This window comes from Dasypus novemcinctus, chromosome 8 (genome assembly GCF_030445035.2).
Source record: "Dasypus novemcinctus isolate mDasNov1 chromosome 8, mDasNov1.1.hap2, whole genome shotgun sequence".
NCBI lineage: Eukaryota > Metazoa > Chordata > Mammalia > Cingulata > Dasypodidae > Dasypus > Dasypus novemcinctus.
In genome coordinates, this window is record NC_080680.1 from 58,394,377 (window position 1) to 58,413,482 (window position 19,106).

Genomic DNA, 19,106 nt, shown 5'->3' on the forward strand with positions numbered 1-19,106 from the left:
TTAACACCCTGTAGTTGAAAATTCTTGTATTTTTATTATTAAACACAATCCTCATCTACTTCCAAAATCATTGTTATACATTCCCAATATTATTGTCCTACTATCCTCCAACTAACATTTTTTTTTTGTTTTATTTATTTTTCTCCCCCTCTCCCCATTGTCTGCTCTCTGTGTCCATTCACTGTGTGTACTTCTGTGTCTGCTTGCATTCTTGTCAGCAGCACTGAGAATCTGTGTCTCTTTTTGTTGTGTCATCTTGCTTTGTCAGCTCTCTGTGTGTGAGGTGCCACTCCTGGGCAGGTACGCTTTTTTTGTGCGGAGTGGCTATTGTAGGATGCACTCCTTGCACATGGGGCTCCCCTACACGGGGGACACCCCTGCGTGGCACAGCACTCCTTGCGCTCATCAGCACTGCATGTGGGCCAGCTCATCACACGAGTCAGGAGGCCCTGGGTTTGAACCCTGGACCTCCATGTCGTAGGTGGACAGACGCTCTATCAGTTGAGCCAAATCCACTTCCCCTCCAACTAACATTAATCTTCCTAGCCTACACATTCAGCTATAGTCATGTCCATAAATCAACAATTTGTTACATTCCTTATAATGTGTTACCATGAAGTCCAACCATTACTACATATTTACATTTGACCTTATTAAACATTCTACATACATCCAGCATCTTCTCCCCTTTCTCATTCCACATTCCATCTCCCACCAACCTACACTTTATAGTCCAACTTCCTAAGTCTTCTCATTGTATTTAGTTCGTATCAGTGAGACCATACAATATTTCTCCTTTTGTGTCTGGTTTATTTCACTCAACATAATATCCTCAAGGTTCCTCCATGTTATCATGTGCTTCCCCAATTGATTCCTTCTTATAGGTGGATAATATTCCATCATATATCACATCTTGTTTATCCATCCATCGGTTGATGGACACTTAGTTGTTTCCATTGTTTAGGAATTGTGAATAATGCTCCTATGAACATTGGTGTGCAGATCTATTCTTGTTCTTGCTTTCAGTTCTTCTGAATATATTCCAAGTAGCAGGATTGCTGGCTTATATGGCAGTTCTATATTTAGTTTCCTGAGGAACTACCAGATTGTCTTCCACAGAGGTTACCCTATTTTACACACCCACCAAGAGTGAAGAAATGTTCCTATTTCTCCACATCCTCTCTGGCACTTGAAGTTTTTTGTTCTTTTAATAATGGCCTTTCTCTATGGTGTGAGATGATATGTCATTGTAGTTTTTATTTTTTTAGATTAAAAAAAATTTTTTTATTCATTTCTCTCCCCTTACCCCCCTTTGTCTGCTCTCTGTGTCCATTTGCTATGTGTTCTTCTGTGTCTGCATGCATTCTTGTTAGCGGCACCAGGAATCTGTGTCTCTCTTTTGTTGTGTCATCTTGATATGTCAGCTCTCTGTGTGTGCAGCACAATTCCTGGGCAGGCTGAGCTTTTCTTGTGCGGGGCGGCTCTCCTTGTGGGGGTGCACTCCTTGTGCATACGGCTCCGCTAAGTGGGGGACACCTCTGCGTGGCATGGCACTCCTTGCATGCATCAGCACTGTGTGTGGGCCAACTCACCACACAGGTCAGGAGGCCCTGGGTTCGAACCCTGGACCTCCCATATGGTAGGCAGATGCTCTATCAGTTAAGCCAAATCTGCTTCCCTATGTCATTGTAGTTTTTATTCATTTCCCTGATAGCTAGTGATGTTGATCTCTTTATGTATAACATGGAGATCAATCCCTTATCAGATAAATGGTTTCTTTTTCCCATTGAGTAGGCCGCCATTTTAGTTTCTTGACAAAGTCTTTTGAAGAACAAAAGTAACTTTAGGCACTCCCATTTATCTATTTTTTCTTTTGTTGCTCATGCTTTGGGTGTAAGGTCCAAGAAACCACCACCAACCACAAGATCTTGAAGATGTTTCCCTATATTATCTTCTAAGAGCTTTATGGTTCTAGTGTTTATATTTAGGTCCTTGATCCATTTTGAAATAATTTTGTATAGGTGTGAAATAAAGGTCCTCTTTCTTTCTTTTGGATATGGATATCCAGTTTTCCCAGCATAATTTGTTGAATAGGCTATTCTGACCCAGCTTAGTGTGTTTGACAGTCTTGTCAAAAATCACTTGACTGTTGATGTGAGGGTCTATATCTGAACTCTCGATTCAATTCCATTTGCCAATTTGTCTATCTTTATGCTAATATCATGCTATTTTTATCAGTTTAGCTAGATAATATGCTTTAAAGTCTGGAAGTGAAAGACTTCCAACTTGGTTCTTCTATTTAATGACATTTTTGGCTATTTGGGGGTCCTTACTCTTCCAGATAAGATTAGTAATTTATTTTTCCAGTTCTACAAAGGATGATAGTTGAATTTTTAAAAATTTGCCTTAAATCTGTACATCAGTTTGGGTAGGTAGAATTGACATCTGAATGATATTTAGTCTTACAACCCATCAACATAGAATATCCTTCCATTTATTTGGATTTTCATTGGTTTATTTTAGCAATGTTTTATAGTTTTCTGAATACAGGTCCTTTATGTCCTTGTTTAAGTTTCTTCCGAAGTATTTGATTTAGTCATCATTGTAAATGAAATTTTTTTCCTGACTTCCTCCTCAGATTGCTCATTAGTAGTGTACAGAAATGCTGTTGATTTTTGCATATCAATCTTATATCCCTGCCACTTTGCTAAAATCGTCTATAAGTTCTAATAGTTTTGTTGAGTAGATTTTTTTTGGATTTTCTAAATATAGAATCATGTCAGTGAATAACAGAAGTTTTACCTCTTCATTTGCTAGTTGAATGCCTTTTATTATTATTTTTTTCTTGCCAAATTGGTCTGGCGAGAACTTCTAGCACAATATTAATAGTGGGGAGAGCGTTCATCCTTGTCTTATTCCTGCTGTCAGTGGAAGGCTTTCAGTCTTTCACCATTAAGTACAATGTGAGTTTTCATTTTTCATATCTGCACTTTATCATATTGAGAAAGTTTCCTTCCATTGCTTTCTTTTGGAGTACTTTTTTTGGTCAAGAAAGAATTTTATATTTTGTCAAGTTTCTTTTCTGCATCAATTGAAATGATCATGTTGTTTTTCTTCTCCAATGAATTAATGTGGTGTATTACACTGGTTGATTTTCTTATGTTGAATCATCTTTGCATACCACTTGATCATGATGTGTAATTTTTTTTTCTCTCTGTTTTAAATAATGTTTATTTGATGTGTAATTTTTTTAATGTGTTTTGGATTTAATCAGTATTTTGTAGAGGATTTTGCATCCATATTCATTATAGAAATTAGTCTGTAATTTTCTTTTTTCATAATATCTTTATTGGCTTTGGTAATTAGGGTGATGTTAGCTTCATATAATGCATTTGGTAGCATTCCTTCCTATTCAATTTTTGGAAGAGTTTGAGCAAGATTGGACTAAGATCTTTTTAAAATGATGGGTAGAATTCATCTGTGAAGCTATTTGGTCCAAAAACCTTGGGTAGGTTTTTGATGATTTTTAATTTCTTTACTTGTGATTGGTTTGCGGAGGTCTTCTGTTTCGTCTAGGGTCAGTGTAGTTTGTTCATGTGTTTCTAGAAATTTGTCCATTTCATCAAGGTTGTATAGTTTGTTGGCATGCAGTTGTTTGTAGTATCCTCTTATGATCTCATTTCTGCTGGGTCAGTGGTAATGTCACCCTTCTCATTTCAGATTTTAAAAATTTACATTTCTCTTTTTTTCTATGTTAATCTAACTAAGGAATTATTGATTTTGTTGATCTTCTTAAAGAACCAGCTTTTAGTTCTGTTGATTTTTCTCTATTTTTTCCTTCATTTCATTTATTTCTTCTCTAATCTTTTCATTATTTCTTTCTTTGTTTGCATTGAGATTGGTTTGCTGTTCTTTTTCTAATCCCTCGAGTTGTGCAGTTAGGCCTTTGATTTTAGCTCTTTCTTCTTTTTTAATATAAGCATTGAGAAGTATAAATTTCCCTCACAGCACTGTCTTTGCTGTATCCCATAAGTTTTTGTGCGTTGTGTTCTTGTTTTCATGTCTTGAGTTTTATCTATTAAAACTTCAAAATTGTTTCAAAGCAAATGAGACTAAGTAGTTGTAATCAATCACAATATTATCATAAATTATTGCGAAATACATATTTGAAGTATTCTCTGATTAATTTTGTTTGGATACTGTGGCATTAAAATGAGAAAGTAGAATCAAAAGCAAAGAGTTGCTTCAAAAACTGTTAATTCAAAGTCTGATTTTCTTTAGTTGGATTGGTTTACCATTTGTGATCAAGTGTGTTTATTTTCTGAAAGAGGATAGCAGTGTAAGAAGAAGAAAATATTTCCTAGATTTATTATTTGACAGTTAGACAAAACACCAAGGACAAATAAAGCTTTTAAAAGACCAAAAATAAAAAATTTAAATAGAGACTTATCTCTATATCTATTCTACTTCTTTACTTTCATGTAAGAATAAAATGTTTCAATTGTTTCAAAATATTTTTGCATATTTAGGAAAATAATTCTGGTGATTGCCATTTGTAAAGATCAATTTATGAAACATTTTCATATTTTTCTAAGTTCCATTTTTTGGTGAGTTCATCTTTCCTAACTTTTTGCTTCCCCCATGAGATTTGTTCCAAGCAGAGTTCTCAGCTCTCCTGTAATTCCTTGGACCTTTGTGCAAACTTGTCATAATATGTTTTTATTTATTTCTCTCTCCTTCCTCCCTCCCCCCCCCGCCAGTTGTCTGCTCTCTGTGTCCATTTGCTGTGTGTTCTTCTGTGACCGCTTCTATCCTTATCAGCGGCACCGGAAGTCTGTGTTTCTTTTTGTTGCGTCATCTTGCTCTGTCAGCTGTCCATGTGTGTGGTACCATTCTTGGGCAGGCTGCATTTTCTTTCGCGCTGGGCGGCTCTCCTTATGGGGCGCATTCCTTGCGCATGGGGCTCCCCTACACAGGGAACACCATTGCATGGCACAGCATTCCTTGCATGCATCAGCACTGCACATGGGCCAGCTCCACATGGGTCAAGGAGGCCCGGAGTTTGAACCGCGGACCTCCCTTATGGTAGGTGGATGCCCTATCCATTGGGTTTCCTGTCATAATATGTTGTAGTATGTTTTCTTCTATAGGCTGTGAGCTCCTCAAGAGCTTAGAAAGAATATTTTCAATATATCTTGAACATTATTAGCACATTACTTGGTACATATTAAGTGCTTAATAAATGTTTATCAAATAAATGTTTCATTTGTTCCTTATAGTACGTCTGTAAAGTAGATATGCTAGATAATATAATTTACTATTTATAAATAAGGATGTTCATGGTTTTGAAGTTTTTGTAATATGCCCAGAGTCACATAAGTTAATTTTCAGGGCTGGAATTCAAACCTGTATCCTATGGTTCTAAAGCCCATTTTCTATTTAGTGTGAAGCATCTGTATGTTTCACCCTCCCTCCCCCTTTCTAAATAACTTCAGCAAATAATTTTTAAAGAAATTTTAGCCTAATTTTCTGAAAGGGTAAAATACCCACACAGTTCAAAAATCAAGACAATATTAAAAGATTGAAAACTCTTGATTTCACTTCTGTCTATCCCTCTCCTAGCTATACCACATTGTCCATCACTTATTTTTATTTTCCCAACTTGCTTGCCAAAAGTATAGCTTACTGCATTGTTCTGGACCTCTCTATTTTCATTATGTATTAGCAATATGTCCTATAGATCTTTCTATAACACTACATTGAATACTTCCTTTTTTGTAGCTTTTAAAAAATTATTTTGTTTTATTTTTAGTTTTAAAGAAGCTTTAGATTACTAAATGTTATAGAGAATCCCTATATACCACCCTCCCCTCCCCCACTTTTCCCCATTAACAACTTTCATTGGTGTGGTACATTTGTTACAATCGATGAGCACATATTGAAGCATTGCTGCTAACCATGGTCTATAGTTTATGTTATGGTTGACACTTTTTAAAAATATATTTTGAATTTTTTCCTAACAATACTTAGATTACATAAATGTTACATAAAAAATAAAGGGGATTCCCATATATCCTGTTCCCTACACTGCCCACATTTTCCCACATTATCAACATCCTTCATTAGTGTGACATTTGTTATAATTGATGAACACATTTTGGAGCATTGCCACTAAACATGCATTATAGTTTACATTGTAGTTTACCCTCTCTCCCACACAATTTTGTAGGTTATGGCAAGATGCCTGAATGTGTTGTTGCATTGTCATTCAGGACAATTACCAAGTCCCAAAAATGTCCCCATATTACACCTGTTTTCCCTCTCCCTAACCTCAGAACCTCCAGTGGCCACTGCCTCCACATCAATGATGTAAGTTCTTACATTGCTTAAATCACAATAACTCAAAGTAGAATACCAGTAAGTCCACTTTGGGCAATAGTTCATCCCCAATCCTGAGGATTCTGGGATGGTGATGCCCACATCACCTCTAATTGAGAGGGAAGGGCTTCTATCCCATGGGGCAGATGGATGGAACCCCCTTGTTTGTAGTTGTAGAGTCTCTCAGTTCCTTGGGATGGTCATTGTCCATCATCATCTCCTTGTTAGTTGTCCTGGGTGGGTCCAGTGAACTGGAGAATAGGTGTTGCCACTCCATTAATATTCAGGGCCCAGCTGGTACATGGACAGCCCAAAGATTTAAGTCTCTTGAACATAGACCTATCAACTCTAGTACTAATATAGGTTCAGATGGAAGTGTCAGAAGAACCATATGTAGGGAAGCCACAACTTAGTCCAACTCTGTCACACCGGGGAGCATAAATTCCAAAGTAGGGCCCACTGGCAAGGAACCAAACTTCTGAGCTGTCTGCCCTGACCGTAATGTCTAGATGTCTCCAGAGTCCCAGTAGCCCTGCTATTTGAGGTAGTATTTACTTTGGCAGACAGTGAGATCCTGCTGAGACATGCATAAGTGTAACCTCTGGAATGACCTCCTGATTCACTTAGCCATATAAACTTTTAGCCATATAAACTCTTAGCCATATAAACTCATTTGTCTTTACCTTTCCCCCCTTTTAGTCAAGGTCTTTTTCCAGTGGCATTGCTAGTTGGTGCTTGGTAGTAATCCCTTGGTGCCAGGGAGGCTCATCCCTGAGAGTTATATTCCACACTGGGGGAAAGGTAATGCATTTATATGCTGAGTTCAGCTTAGAGAGAGGCCACTTGAGCATAGAGGAGGCTCTCAGGAGGTAACTCTTAGGCACCGTATAATACTAAGCTAAGTTTCAGTTTCAAAAGTAAAGATTCATAAGTACAGTCATCAGTATCAAGGGCCTGTCAATGAACTATCCTCCTTCATTAGTCATTTTCCCTGTACTTGGGGGATTCTTGCTATTCCATTAGACAATATGGCAGAGAGCTCCCCAGGATGGGCATTCAGTATTCTTTTGGTTATTGTGTGACTCTCCAACCACTGTTGCCCCATGAACACTTGAACACATTTTTAATTTATGTACTTATGCCCCAGGTTAACTTCCTCTCATGTATCCCCCCATTCCTGACACCCTGCACCAGTGATCCTCCCTTGTCATAGTTGTAACCTTTTGTGATCCAAAACTTAAAATATGAAGCCAAAAAAATAACAAAACACAATAAATAGGAAAATGAAATAATGATAGTTTTAAAAATAAGAAATAAAATACAAAAATTTAAAGAATTGGAACAATAAAAATAATGAAAAAATATTAAACTTTTTTTGATATTATGTCTTTCATCACTGCAAGATCTGTTGTCTTGTATGTTCAGTGACATTTTCTTCCGTTTATTCCCTCAGTGTCTTAGTTTTTTCATTTTGTCTTCAAATAAGTTTTAGGTTACAGAAAAGTCAGGTACAGCATATAGGGGATTCCCATATATCCAACATCTTCCCCCCTTACCCCTTTCCCCTATTAATAACATTTTATATGTGGATGGTACATTTGTTACAATTGATGTACAAATATTGAAACATAGTTATTAACCAATGGTTACATTATGGTTTACATTTTAGGCCATACACTTTTATAAATTTTGATGAAATTTAACATCACCTTTTTCCATCATTGCAAGATCATATAGAACACTTCCATCACTCCCAAAATGCCCCATGTTCCATCTATTCTAGCCCTCCCTTCCGCTCCCCTCCCCTCGGGTTCCACAGCAACCACCAGGCTTCACTCTTTGAAGAACAAGATTCTGGTTACTTGCAACAACATTGAAGACTTGACAACTGCTCTGTCCTCTATTAGGCATCTGCCTATGCTCTTGAGAGACTCCCACCCCTCTTTTTGAGAACATAGCAGGACTCCCCAGAATGGGAGTCCAACATTTTTCTGCTCATTATGTGGATCTCCACCCATTGATACAACACACTATGACAAGATGAACACTTACACAGTCCCTTGAAGCTTACCTAGATGTGCCCTGTTCCGAATGCCCCCTATTTCCAATATCCTAAACCAGTAACCCTCCCCTGCCACATTACCAAAGGAACATTCCCAACATTGTAGTTTCAACCACATAACTGCAAAACCCCATTGTTCACCTGTTCCCTCCTCCAACCCTCCCCCCCAATTCCATGGACTGTCCAACCCATCCTCCCCACCCTAGCCTCCTGCCAAACCAGCACTGCCAAACCCAATAATATTGCACCGCTTTCATGCCCCTCCATGGTACAACTTTTATAAGCCTTTTTTTTTTTTTACAGATACATATTTTATTTGGGAATATACTTTAGTTTATCCATTCTACTGTTGCTGGACACAGGGAATTCAGTTTTTAAAATATTTTGCTATGTAAAATTTTTGGTGTGTGCCAAAATAGAGAGAATAGGAAAATTAAACCCCCCATATATCTATCACCAGCTTACTTTGGCCAATCTTGTTTTATCTATTATACCATTCCACTCATTCTCCCACTCCCAGATTATTTTGAAGCAAATCCCAGACAGCATATCACTATACTCATAAATAATACAGTCAAATAGTGCTATTTAATGGTAAAATTTCACTTTATTACAGAAAGAAATCTCCAGGAAGAAAAAGATCTGTCAACTTTCTTAGGCTTACAAATATTTCATGTAATGATTGTTCTGATAAGAGAGGAAGAATACTTTTTTTTCTTTTTAAAAACCACTTAGTTTATCATATTTGATAAAATGAAGTGTCTGAATGGATCGTTAGATAAAAAATAGGCAATTTGGTATAACTGGTTGTATGGTATCATTCTATTGTTTTTCATAGTACAGTCAACTCTTCATTCTCCTTTCCTCCTTTCCAGTAAGTGTGTTGAGAAAAGGAATACATTGTCTTCTGTTTATTTTCCTCTTTAAACAAAGCAGAAAGAGCAAAGTGCATGAGTGATACTCGGCTGTTGATGAAGTATTATTATCAGTTTAAGATTGATGCTAGCATTTCTTGGATTGCCTTAATTACTTTACTGTCACCTGGTAGTTACGCATTCGAGACCTCGAAGGAGCTTTACAAGTAGAAAAGGCCAGCCAAGCTGAAGCTGTTGCAGATTTGGAAATGATCAAGAATGAATTCAAAGAAGTTGAAAGTGCATATGAACGAGAGAAGCATAATGCACAAGAGAGTTTTGCAAAACTAAATATGTAAGTGTTTTATTGTGAAATTATCTGAGTTAAAGATTTTTCATCTTGCTGTGTGACTCATTTGCACTGGCTCACTGTGTGGGCACTTGAATTGCTGTGCGGGCACTTGGCTTACCACATGGGCACTGGCTTGCTGTGTGGGTGCTGGCTTGCTATGCAGGCACTCACACAGGCACTCAGCTCACCACGGGGGCACTCAGCTCACCACCCAAGCACTGGCTTACCACACAGTCACTGGCTCACCATGTGGGCACTTAGCTCACCACATGAGCACTTGCATGGGCACTTAGCTCACCATGAGGGCACTAGTTCGCTGCATGGGCACTTGGCTCGCCACGTGGGCACTTGTGTGGGCACTCAGCTTACTGCACGGGCACTCTGCTCACCATGCGGGCTTTCTGCTCGCCATGTGGGCACTCTTGGGCACTCGGCTCACCACATGGGTACTTGGCTCGCTATGTGGGCACCTACATGGGCACTTGGCTCACCGCACAGGCACTTGGCTTGCTACACAGGCACTTGGCTCTCCACATGGACACTTGGCTCACTGCGTGGACACTCAGCTTTCCTCGTGGGCACTGGCTTGCCACATGGGCACTGGCTCACCATGCAGGCATACTCTCTCCTCTTCTTTTTCACCAGGAGGCCCCAGGGATTGAGCCCGGGTCCTCCCATATGGTAGGCAGAGGCCTTATCACCTGAGACACCCTTTATTACTTTGGAACCATTGCTCGAATCTACATTTATGTATGAATTTATTTGTAGGGCTTTTATATAGTACTTTACACTTCTTTAGTATTCCTTTGAAGTTATGATTAGGACCTATGAGTAGAACTAGAAGTCAAACTGAGCTTCCAATGATTAATCCTTTTCAATAATGAAATAATAGGCTTTTTTGGGGGAATTAGTAAGCTGTCTGCCTGTTCTCTGTCATGGCTGTTGAAGAAGATAGTCCTGCTAATTTTGGACTAACATTTAAGTGCTAAGATTCTGACCTCTGGGAAATGGATGTGGCTCAACCAATTGGACTACCGTCTACCACATAGGAGGTCCAGGGTTCGATGCCCAGGGCCTCCTGATAGGACAAGCTGGCCCATGTGTAGTGCTGGCCCCCTGCAAACATGCTGCCCAGCACAGAAGTGTGGCCCGCTTAGGAGTGCTGCCCTGTGTGGGAATGTCGCCCAGCAAGGGAAAGCTGCCCTGCGCAGGAGTGCCATCCTTTAAAAGGAAAAAAAAAAGATTCTGACCTCTGTATTTAGCTCTAATTTGACCCCAAAGCACAGTTTTTCCTTTAAAGTTTTGGTTTGCTGTTATTTATGTTTTGGTGTTTGAAAATTTTTATTCAAACTTTTGTATTCCAATAAGCACCATTTAAAATTCTGAGTGTCAGTGACATATTCTAACTAAGAACTAGCTAACAATCCTAAAATTTTAACTTGATGTCTCTTATCTATTCTATATCATTATATAACTGTCCTATAATAAGGATTAAAGCCCAGCCCTCATCAATAGTTCCTATGTGTTCCCTTCCCTCATTCTGTATTTCTTTTCCTTGTATATAACATGAAGTGGCTACCTTCATTCCAATTACCTGTGGTATTTTAGAAGGAAAGGTATGGCTTGAAAATTGATAAGTGATTTCATTTTCTAGTCATACTTCTGACATTATTCAGAATCTTTAAAAAGTATGAAAAACCTTTTAGAATCACAAATATTAAAGCATTAATTTTAAAAAGTACTTCTATGGGAAGCAGACTTGACCCAATGGATAGGGCGTCTGCCTACCACATGGGAGGTCTGTGGTTCAAACCCTTGGCCTCCTTGATCCATGTGGAGCTGGCTCATGCACAGTGCTGATGCGCGCAAGGAGTGTGTGCCACGCAGGGGTGGAGACCCACGCGCAAGAAGTGTGCCCTGTAAGGAGAGCCGCCCAATGTGAAAGAAAGTGCAGCCTGCCCAAATATGGCGCTGCACACACGGAGAGCTGACACAAGATAAGCAACAAAAAGAAACACAGATTCCTCGTACCTCTGATAAGGATAGAAGCGGTAACAGAAGAACACATAGCGAATGGACACAGAGAGCAGACAACTGGGGAGGAGGCGGAAGGGGAGGAAAAAAATAGTAATATTTACTTCTAAAAAAATTACTTCTAAGTTTTAGATAATGTGTTCTAAGGGGTGATTTAATAGATTTTAAGTCCTTAAGGTAAATTATACTTTCAATTTATAACTTTTAGAGTAGAGAGTTTTAGCAAAGGACTTTTTTTTTCTTTTCCTGTTCACGTGGGAAGAACTTATGTAGCCATTGATAATAATAAAAAGAAAATGCTGTTTGAACCTTACTAGTGCTTAAAGTTCTTAAGCTTTTGTTTCCTCCCTTCCTAGGTGGATCCTGGCAGGATTTCACTAGTACGTAGGAGCAAAATGCTGTGTGTGTGTTTCAGAGTCATAATTTTGGTTCACAATTTCATAACAAAAAAGGAATTTACATAGAATATGTATTTTGTATTTGTTTAATCAAATTTTCTTAGTCATAAACTTTTTTCTGTCTGAACCTTGTAGCATGAAACTAAAGTTTTTCAAATCTTTTTATTTTAGAATTTTCAAATATAGTCTATCTTCATTGATCATTGATTGTTGGGCAATGGTTTGGAGAACTAGTCAAAGACTAGAAAACAACTCGTCAAATATATGATAGTGAATGGATTGAATCTAAATTTGTTTATTTCATTACACTCAGTTTTTAGGAACTTCTTTTTAAAGTTTATCATCTAAAAATAAAAACTAAAAGTGTTATAACTTAAAAGCACTATCATTATTTAAATTGTTGGCATAAGACAGACCAAAGATGGGTACTTGGTAAAATAGTCTGTTATTATTGTCAAATTCTTAGTTGAGCTCTTAAAAAAATAAAAATAAAAGGAAATCCAGTAGGGTAGAAGGTGATCCTAGAGACAGGCTACTTTCTTCTTCCTTCCCTTTCTTGCCTAAATCTTCTACCTTTCAATTCCTGACTTCTCTCTATTGGAATTCAAAGGGACAGGATTTCTCTTAACCTTCATTAGACTCCTGCCTACTAATTTCCTTTCGGGTGGAGCTCTTGGCTCAGGCAGAGGAGCTAGCATCTCTGGGTTGCCCATCTGATTACTCACAGCAAGGGGTGTTCCCCCATTTCAGTGGACTCAGTTTAGACTTTAAATATAAAATAGCACCAAATTAGTTTCATATTTGCTGAGTAATATCATTTTTAATAAAAAAATTTATTGTTATCATATTATCTAAAAAGTCAAATTGTACTATTAGGCTCTGGATAAACAGCAGTTTCATGCCCCATCTCTCTACCACCAGTTTCCACTACTTTAAGGTAATTCTTATTGCTGTATCTTCTTTTTTTAAAAAAAATTTTTACTTATTTTTTATTTATTTCCCTCCCCTTCCTCCCCCCGCCCCAGTTGTCTGCTCTCTGTGTCCATTCTCTGTGTATTCTTCTGTGACTACTTCTATCCTTATCAGCGGCACCGGGAATCTGTGTTTCTTTTTGTTGCGTCGTCTTGTGTTAGCTCTCCGTGTGTGCGGCGCCATTCCTGGGCAGGCTGCACTTTCTTTCGTGCTGGGTGGCTCTCCTTATGGGTGCACTCCTTGCTCATGGGGCTCCCCTATGCGGGGGACACCCCTGCGTGGCACAGCACTCCTTGTGCGCATCAGCACTGCTCATGGGCCACTCCACACTGGTCAAGGAGGCCCGGGGTTTGAACTGCAGACCTCCCATGTGGTAGGCAGATGCCTATCCATTGGGCCAAGTCCGCTTCCCTGCTGTATCTTATGTTTAATTTCGTATTTCTAAATAACATGATTCTGCCAATTTTTCTATTTCCAGCTTTAGATATTATCTATTGGCCTCTACTTCTTTATTTTATTGTACTTCTTTCCCATGCCACATGCACTTAATCCTTCCTTGTTCCCTTCCTTTCATTAGAGTTATATTTTTGGGTTAAGTGTACTTTATTATTTTTTTAAATTTTGTTATTAGAGAAGTGTAAGCATACAAAACAATCATGGATAATGTACAGAATTCCTGTACATCACTCCTACACCAACATCTTATATTGTTGTGGAACATTTGATACAGATTATGAAATAACATGATCATACTATTACCATTAACTGTGGTCCATAGCATACACTTGGTATATTTTTCCATACATCCCCTATTATTAACACTATAAATATTGTGCATTTGTTTTGGTTCATGAGAGAACACTCTCATATTTGTATTAACCACAGTTCCTCTTCTGCCACATGGTTCACTGTGTTATACTGTCCCATGCTTTGTACATTCTATACAAAATGTTCACTTAGTGGCTCTCACTTTCATCACAGAGTTCTGCAGTCATTGCCCCAGTTAACCTTTGAGTGTTTGAATGTTTCTAGTCCAAAAAAACCACAAAAAACAAATCCTATTATTGACCCTTAGCATTGACATAGTACCTTCTTTGACATTTGATGCAAGAATATTACAATATTGCTGCTAACTGTAGTCCATAAGTTACATTACTTGTATTTTCCCCATGTGTCACTATATTCTTACCACCTTGTAATAGTGACATATCTTTGTTCTACTTAACAGAACATTCTTGAATTTGTAGTATTAACCACAATCCTCATCCACCTCTGGGTTCACTATCTTATTCAGTCTCTGAATTATTCTATAGCTTTCTTTCAATTGACATTACTCCCCAAACTACCCTTTTCAGCCACTATCTCACTTATAAACCAGCCGTGTTAGTTATATTCACTATAATGTATTATCATCAACTTTATCCATTTCCACATTTTTACAGTCAAGCATACATTAAACATTAATGCCCCTTTTCAGTCCTTACCCTTTTCCACATTAACCTATAATCTAGGCTTTAATTCCATGTGTTTATTCTATATATTTAGTTCATATTATTGAGACTATGCAATATTTGTCCTTTTGTGTCTGGCTTATTTCACTTAGCATAATGTCCTCAAGGTTCATCCATGTTATCATATGTGTCCCAATTTCATTTCTTCTTACAGCAGCATTGTGTTCCATCATATGTATATACTGCATTTTTAAAATCCAGTCATTGGTTGATGGAAGCTTGGGTTATTTCCTTCTTTAAGCAATTGTGAATAATGCCACTATAAACATCCATGTGCAAATGTCTGTTCACATCATTGTTTTCACTTCTCCTGGATATATTCCTAGTACAGGGATTTATGGATCATATGGCAGTTCTAATTTTGCTTCCTGAGAAACTGCCAAACTGTCGTTCACAGAGGCTGCAGCATTTTACAATTCCACCAACAGTAGAGAAGTGTTCCTATTTCTCCACATTCTCTTAGCACTGGCTGTTTTCAGCTTTTTAAAATAATGGCCATTCTTTGAGATGTGAGGTGATATCTCATTGCCAGTTTGATTTGCATTTCCCTAATAGTGATAGTGAACATTTTTTGATGTGCTTTTTCACCATTTGTATTTTGTCTTGGGAGAAATGTCTATTTGTTTTGCCCATTTTTAAATAGGATTGCTTGCTCTTTTATTGTTAAGCATAGAAATCAAACCATTATTGGATATGTGGTTTCCAAATATTTTTTCCCATTGAGTGGGTTGCATTTTCACCTTCTTGGCAAAGTCCTTTGACACACAAAAGTGTTTGAGGAAGTCCATTTATCCATTTTTTCTTTTTTTGCTCATGCATTCTGTGTAGGGTTTAAGAATCCCCCACCTACCACCATGTGTTGAAGGTGTTTTCCCACATTTTCTTCTAGGAGTTTTATGTTCTCACTTTGATTTTTAGGTCTTTGATCTATTTTGTGTTAATTTTTGTATAAGGTGTGAGGTGTAGGGGTCTTTTTCTCTTTCTCTTTCTCTTTCTTTTTTCTCTTTCTCTTTCTCTTTCTCTTTCTCTTTCTCTTTCTCTTTCTCTTTCTCTTTCTCTTTCTTTCTCTTTCTCTTTCTCTCTCTTTCTTTTTTTGATGTGGATGTCCAGTTCTCCTAGCACCATTTGTTGAATAGACTGTTCTGCCTTCTCTGGGTGAAGTTTGATAGACTTTCAAAATCACTTAACCATCGGCGTAAAGGTCTGTTTCTGAACCATCAATTGATTTCCATTGGAGTATATTTTTTCTACGGCTATTTTTTTGTAATCCGCATTTGTTTTTCTTTATAGTGTTTAATACTTTCTGACATTTTATTACATTTTTTGTGTCTCTCATTGTGCTTCCTCACTGTGTCTCTTGGTTGCATCAGCTCATCCTGCATCATCTTTTTGTGTCCGTTCACTGTCTTGCTTGTCTTCTTTAGGAGGCACTGGGAACTAAACCTGGGACCTCCCATGTGGTAGGTGGAAACCCAGCTGCTTGAGTCACATCCACTTCCCTCTCATGTTTCAAAACAGAAATTCTCTCTTTTTAACTTTCATCTAGGAGACCTCCCTTCTGGACTCTTCTCTCCACCTTCTCCATCTAGATGAATTATTTTTCAAAGCTTCCTATTCATTCATTCTTTGACTTCCCTTCTCTATCATTCTTGGAATTCTCTCTCTTTCTCTTCTATATTGGATACTATGTCTGCTGATTTCATAATGCCTTCTTTCTAATTACTCCCTTGCCAGGTAGCTTCCTGAGAAACTGTACATTAGAGGAAAATTTTTAAAACTTGCATTCTGAAAATGTCTTTATTTGATCTTCACCCTATTTAATATTTCAGCAGCTATTCATTCAGTTCTAGTGTTCAGTAGCCTGAAGCTATTTGATTCCTGATCTTTTGTATATGGCCTATGTTTTCCTTCTGGGAACTTGTACAGAGTGGCAACCAAATCTGGAAACATAAGCAAAGATAAATTGAAATGGTTTATTGATATTATAATACATCATAAAATAATATATATTTTCATACTTTATGGATACTCTGTAGAATTTTCACTTTGTTGTAAGAGTTCTGAAATTTCACAATGATGAATGAGCCTGGCATGGGTTGTTTTTCAAGGACATTCATTGAGCTCTTTCAATTCTAGAGATGCAAGTAATTTCTCAGGGATTCTCTCGCTTTGGTGATTTCTTCCCTTCTATATTCTGTTCCCTCTCTTTCTGGAAATCTTATTACTTAGTTTGGATTCCAGGGTAGCTTTCCTTGTCTTTTCTCTCCTTTGTTTCATCATTATTATTTAGCTCTATTTTCTGGGAGATTTACATAAGTTAGCGTCCAACTCTTCTATAAATTTTTTATTTTAAATTTATATACTCTACCTTGTAATATTCTTGATCCAAAGGAGATTATACAAAAGAGTTATTTTGTGTTCTACCCTAGAGAAAGGAATGTTGATTGCTCACGGTATGGTCATGTGCTAGCCAAAAAATAGCTTGTTAATTGATTATAGCTGAATATTATATGAATTTGGTTATTCTGAGTCATCTTTTTTTTCCTGCATTACAGCTTAAAAATCAGAGGAAACAGGCCTGCTACATTTATTGGAAAGACCTAAAACTTAAATTAAAAATAGTGATAACTCTTTGACTTAAAATGATTTATATGTTAGATTATATAGCAAATATTAAACTAAAATTCTTCCAAACTGCCTTTCATTACTTGTACATAAGGGAATGTAAACACAGTTTTATACTAGCCTGAAAAATTTTAAATGTGAAGGTAAATCCTTTGACAAAAAATTCATGTGTCTTCAAAATGAATTCTTGCTTTTGGATTCTTCGTGTTGCCACAACAGTTCCATTTGCATGGATATTCAGGAGTAAAACATTTGTTCCATTTTTAATGTTGTACTTTAATTTGAAAATTGTTTGGTAGAATTTTCTCAGACTTGAGGCAGTTTCTGAGCTAGTTGAATTGTGGAAGGTGGGTTTTGTTAATCAAATAATGGTGGTATCAAATCAATACTAGCCAAATCTATTTTGCTTATAAGCTTGGTCATAGTATACATGCTTGCTATCAAAAGGGGAGGTATTATCCCTTTAAACTTTTTAATGTAAGAATGTGCAACCCTTTTAATGAGAAAAAAAAAGGAAAGGTGGTTTTTAAAAAAGCCATTTGACATGAAAACATGGTATATAATCTGTGTGCCACTTGTGTTAAAGATGTATAATAGCAGTTGATAAAGCATGCCTAAAAATCCTGCTGTTACTTTAACTTTTCAGATTAGAAAGAGAGTATTTCTCCAAAAACAAGAAACTAAATGAAGAGATTGAGGAACAGAAAAAAGTAATTATAGACCTTTCAAAGAAACTCCAGTATAATGAAAAAAGTTGCAGTGAATTACAGGAAGAAATTGTAATGGTAAGCATAAAAATGAAAACCCTATGGCAGTTACTTTATTTGGGTCAAATATATGTCTAACAGTTTTTTTACCTAGCTGCATACCATGAAATAGTAGTATAAAAATAATTTTAGTGATACTGATATGAATTTTCAAAACTAGAATGCTAATTAACAACAAAGATGCATATAATAAGACCTCTTTGATTTGGAATGATTGGAGGAACTAATTGAATTAGGGAAAACTCTGAATTATAGAATGTTTTAAAATTTATTGAGAGGTTTTTCTTTTTTAAAATGCATAAAACAATGTTATCTAATGAATATGTTCAAGAGGTCATGGGGCATTGACTCAGTAGGTAGAACCACACAATAACCAAAAAAATATCGAATTCTCATCCTAGGAAGTCCTGCTATATTCTCTAATAGAGTGGCAAGAATCCCACGAGTATGTTGGCAGGGCCTAGCAAAGAAGGACAGAACAATATGCCAGGCCCTTGATATTGATGGTTGTACTTATGAACCTTGTTTTTGTGAAATTGAAACTTAGCTTGGTATTATATATTGCCCAAGAGTTACCTCCTTGTTGCTCAAATGTGACCTCCTAAGCCAATCTCAGCATATAAATGCACTACCTTCCTCCTGGCATGGAACATGACTCCTGGAGATGAGCCTCCCTTGCACTGAGGCATTAGTATCAAGTACCAACTAGTGGTGCATTTGGAAAAAAGACCAAAAGGGGGAAATATAAATACAAATGAGTTTTTAATGGCTACTAGATTTCAAAGTGAGCTGGGGTTACACTTATGCATATCTCAGCAGGATCTCATTGACTGCCACAGTAAACGGTGCCTCAAACAGTGGGGCTCCTGAGGGTTCTAGAGACATATAGACACTATAGGCAGTACAGACAATCTCAGGAATTCACCACCCTCTCTGGGGGCCTTACTTTGGAATATATGCTCCCTAATGTAACAGAGTTAGACTCATTTATAATTTCCCTATACATGGCTCTTCTGTTTCTTTTATTTGAACCTATAATTAGTACTATACTCGTTGAGTATATATCCCAGACTTACATTTTTGAATTGTTCATATGCTGGTTAAGCCCTGAATCTCAGCAGAGTTGCAACACCTACTCTCCATTTCACTGGAC

General features: G+C 37.3%; 1 protein-coding gene across 5 annotated transcripts in view; it reads left to right on the top strand.

Annotated features, from left to right (window-relative positions):
- Positions 1-19,106, top strand: part of CCDC171 (coiled-coil domain containing 171) — a 549,802-nt gene that overhangs the window by 164,322 nt on the left and 366,374 nt on the right. For all 5 annotated transcript variants that reach the window (XM_058301890.2, XM_058301891.2, XM_071216746.1 and 2 more), the window contains 2 exons: positions 9,489-9,649; positions 17,833-17,971. In XM_058301890.2, the coding sequence (XP_058157873.1) occupies positions 9,489-9,649; positions 17,833-17,971 (300 nt within the window). The remainder of the gene's footprint in view (positions 1-9,488; positions 9,650-17,832; positions 17,972-19,106) is intronic.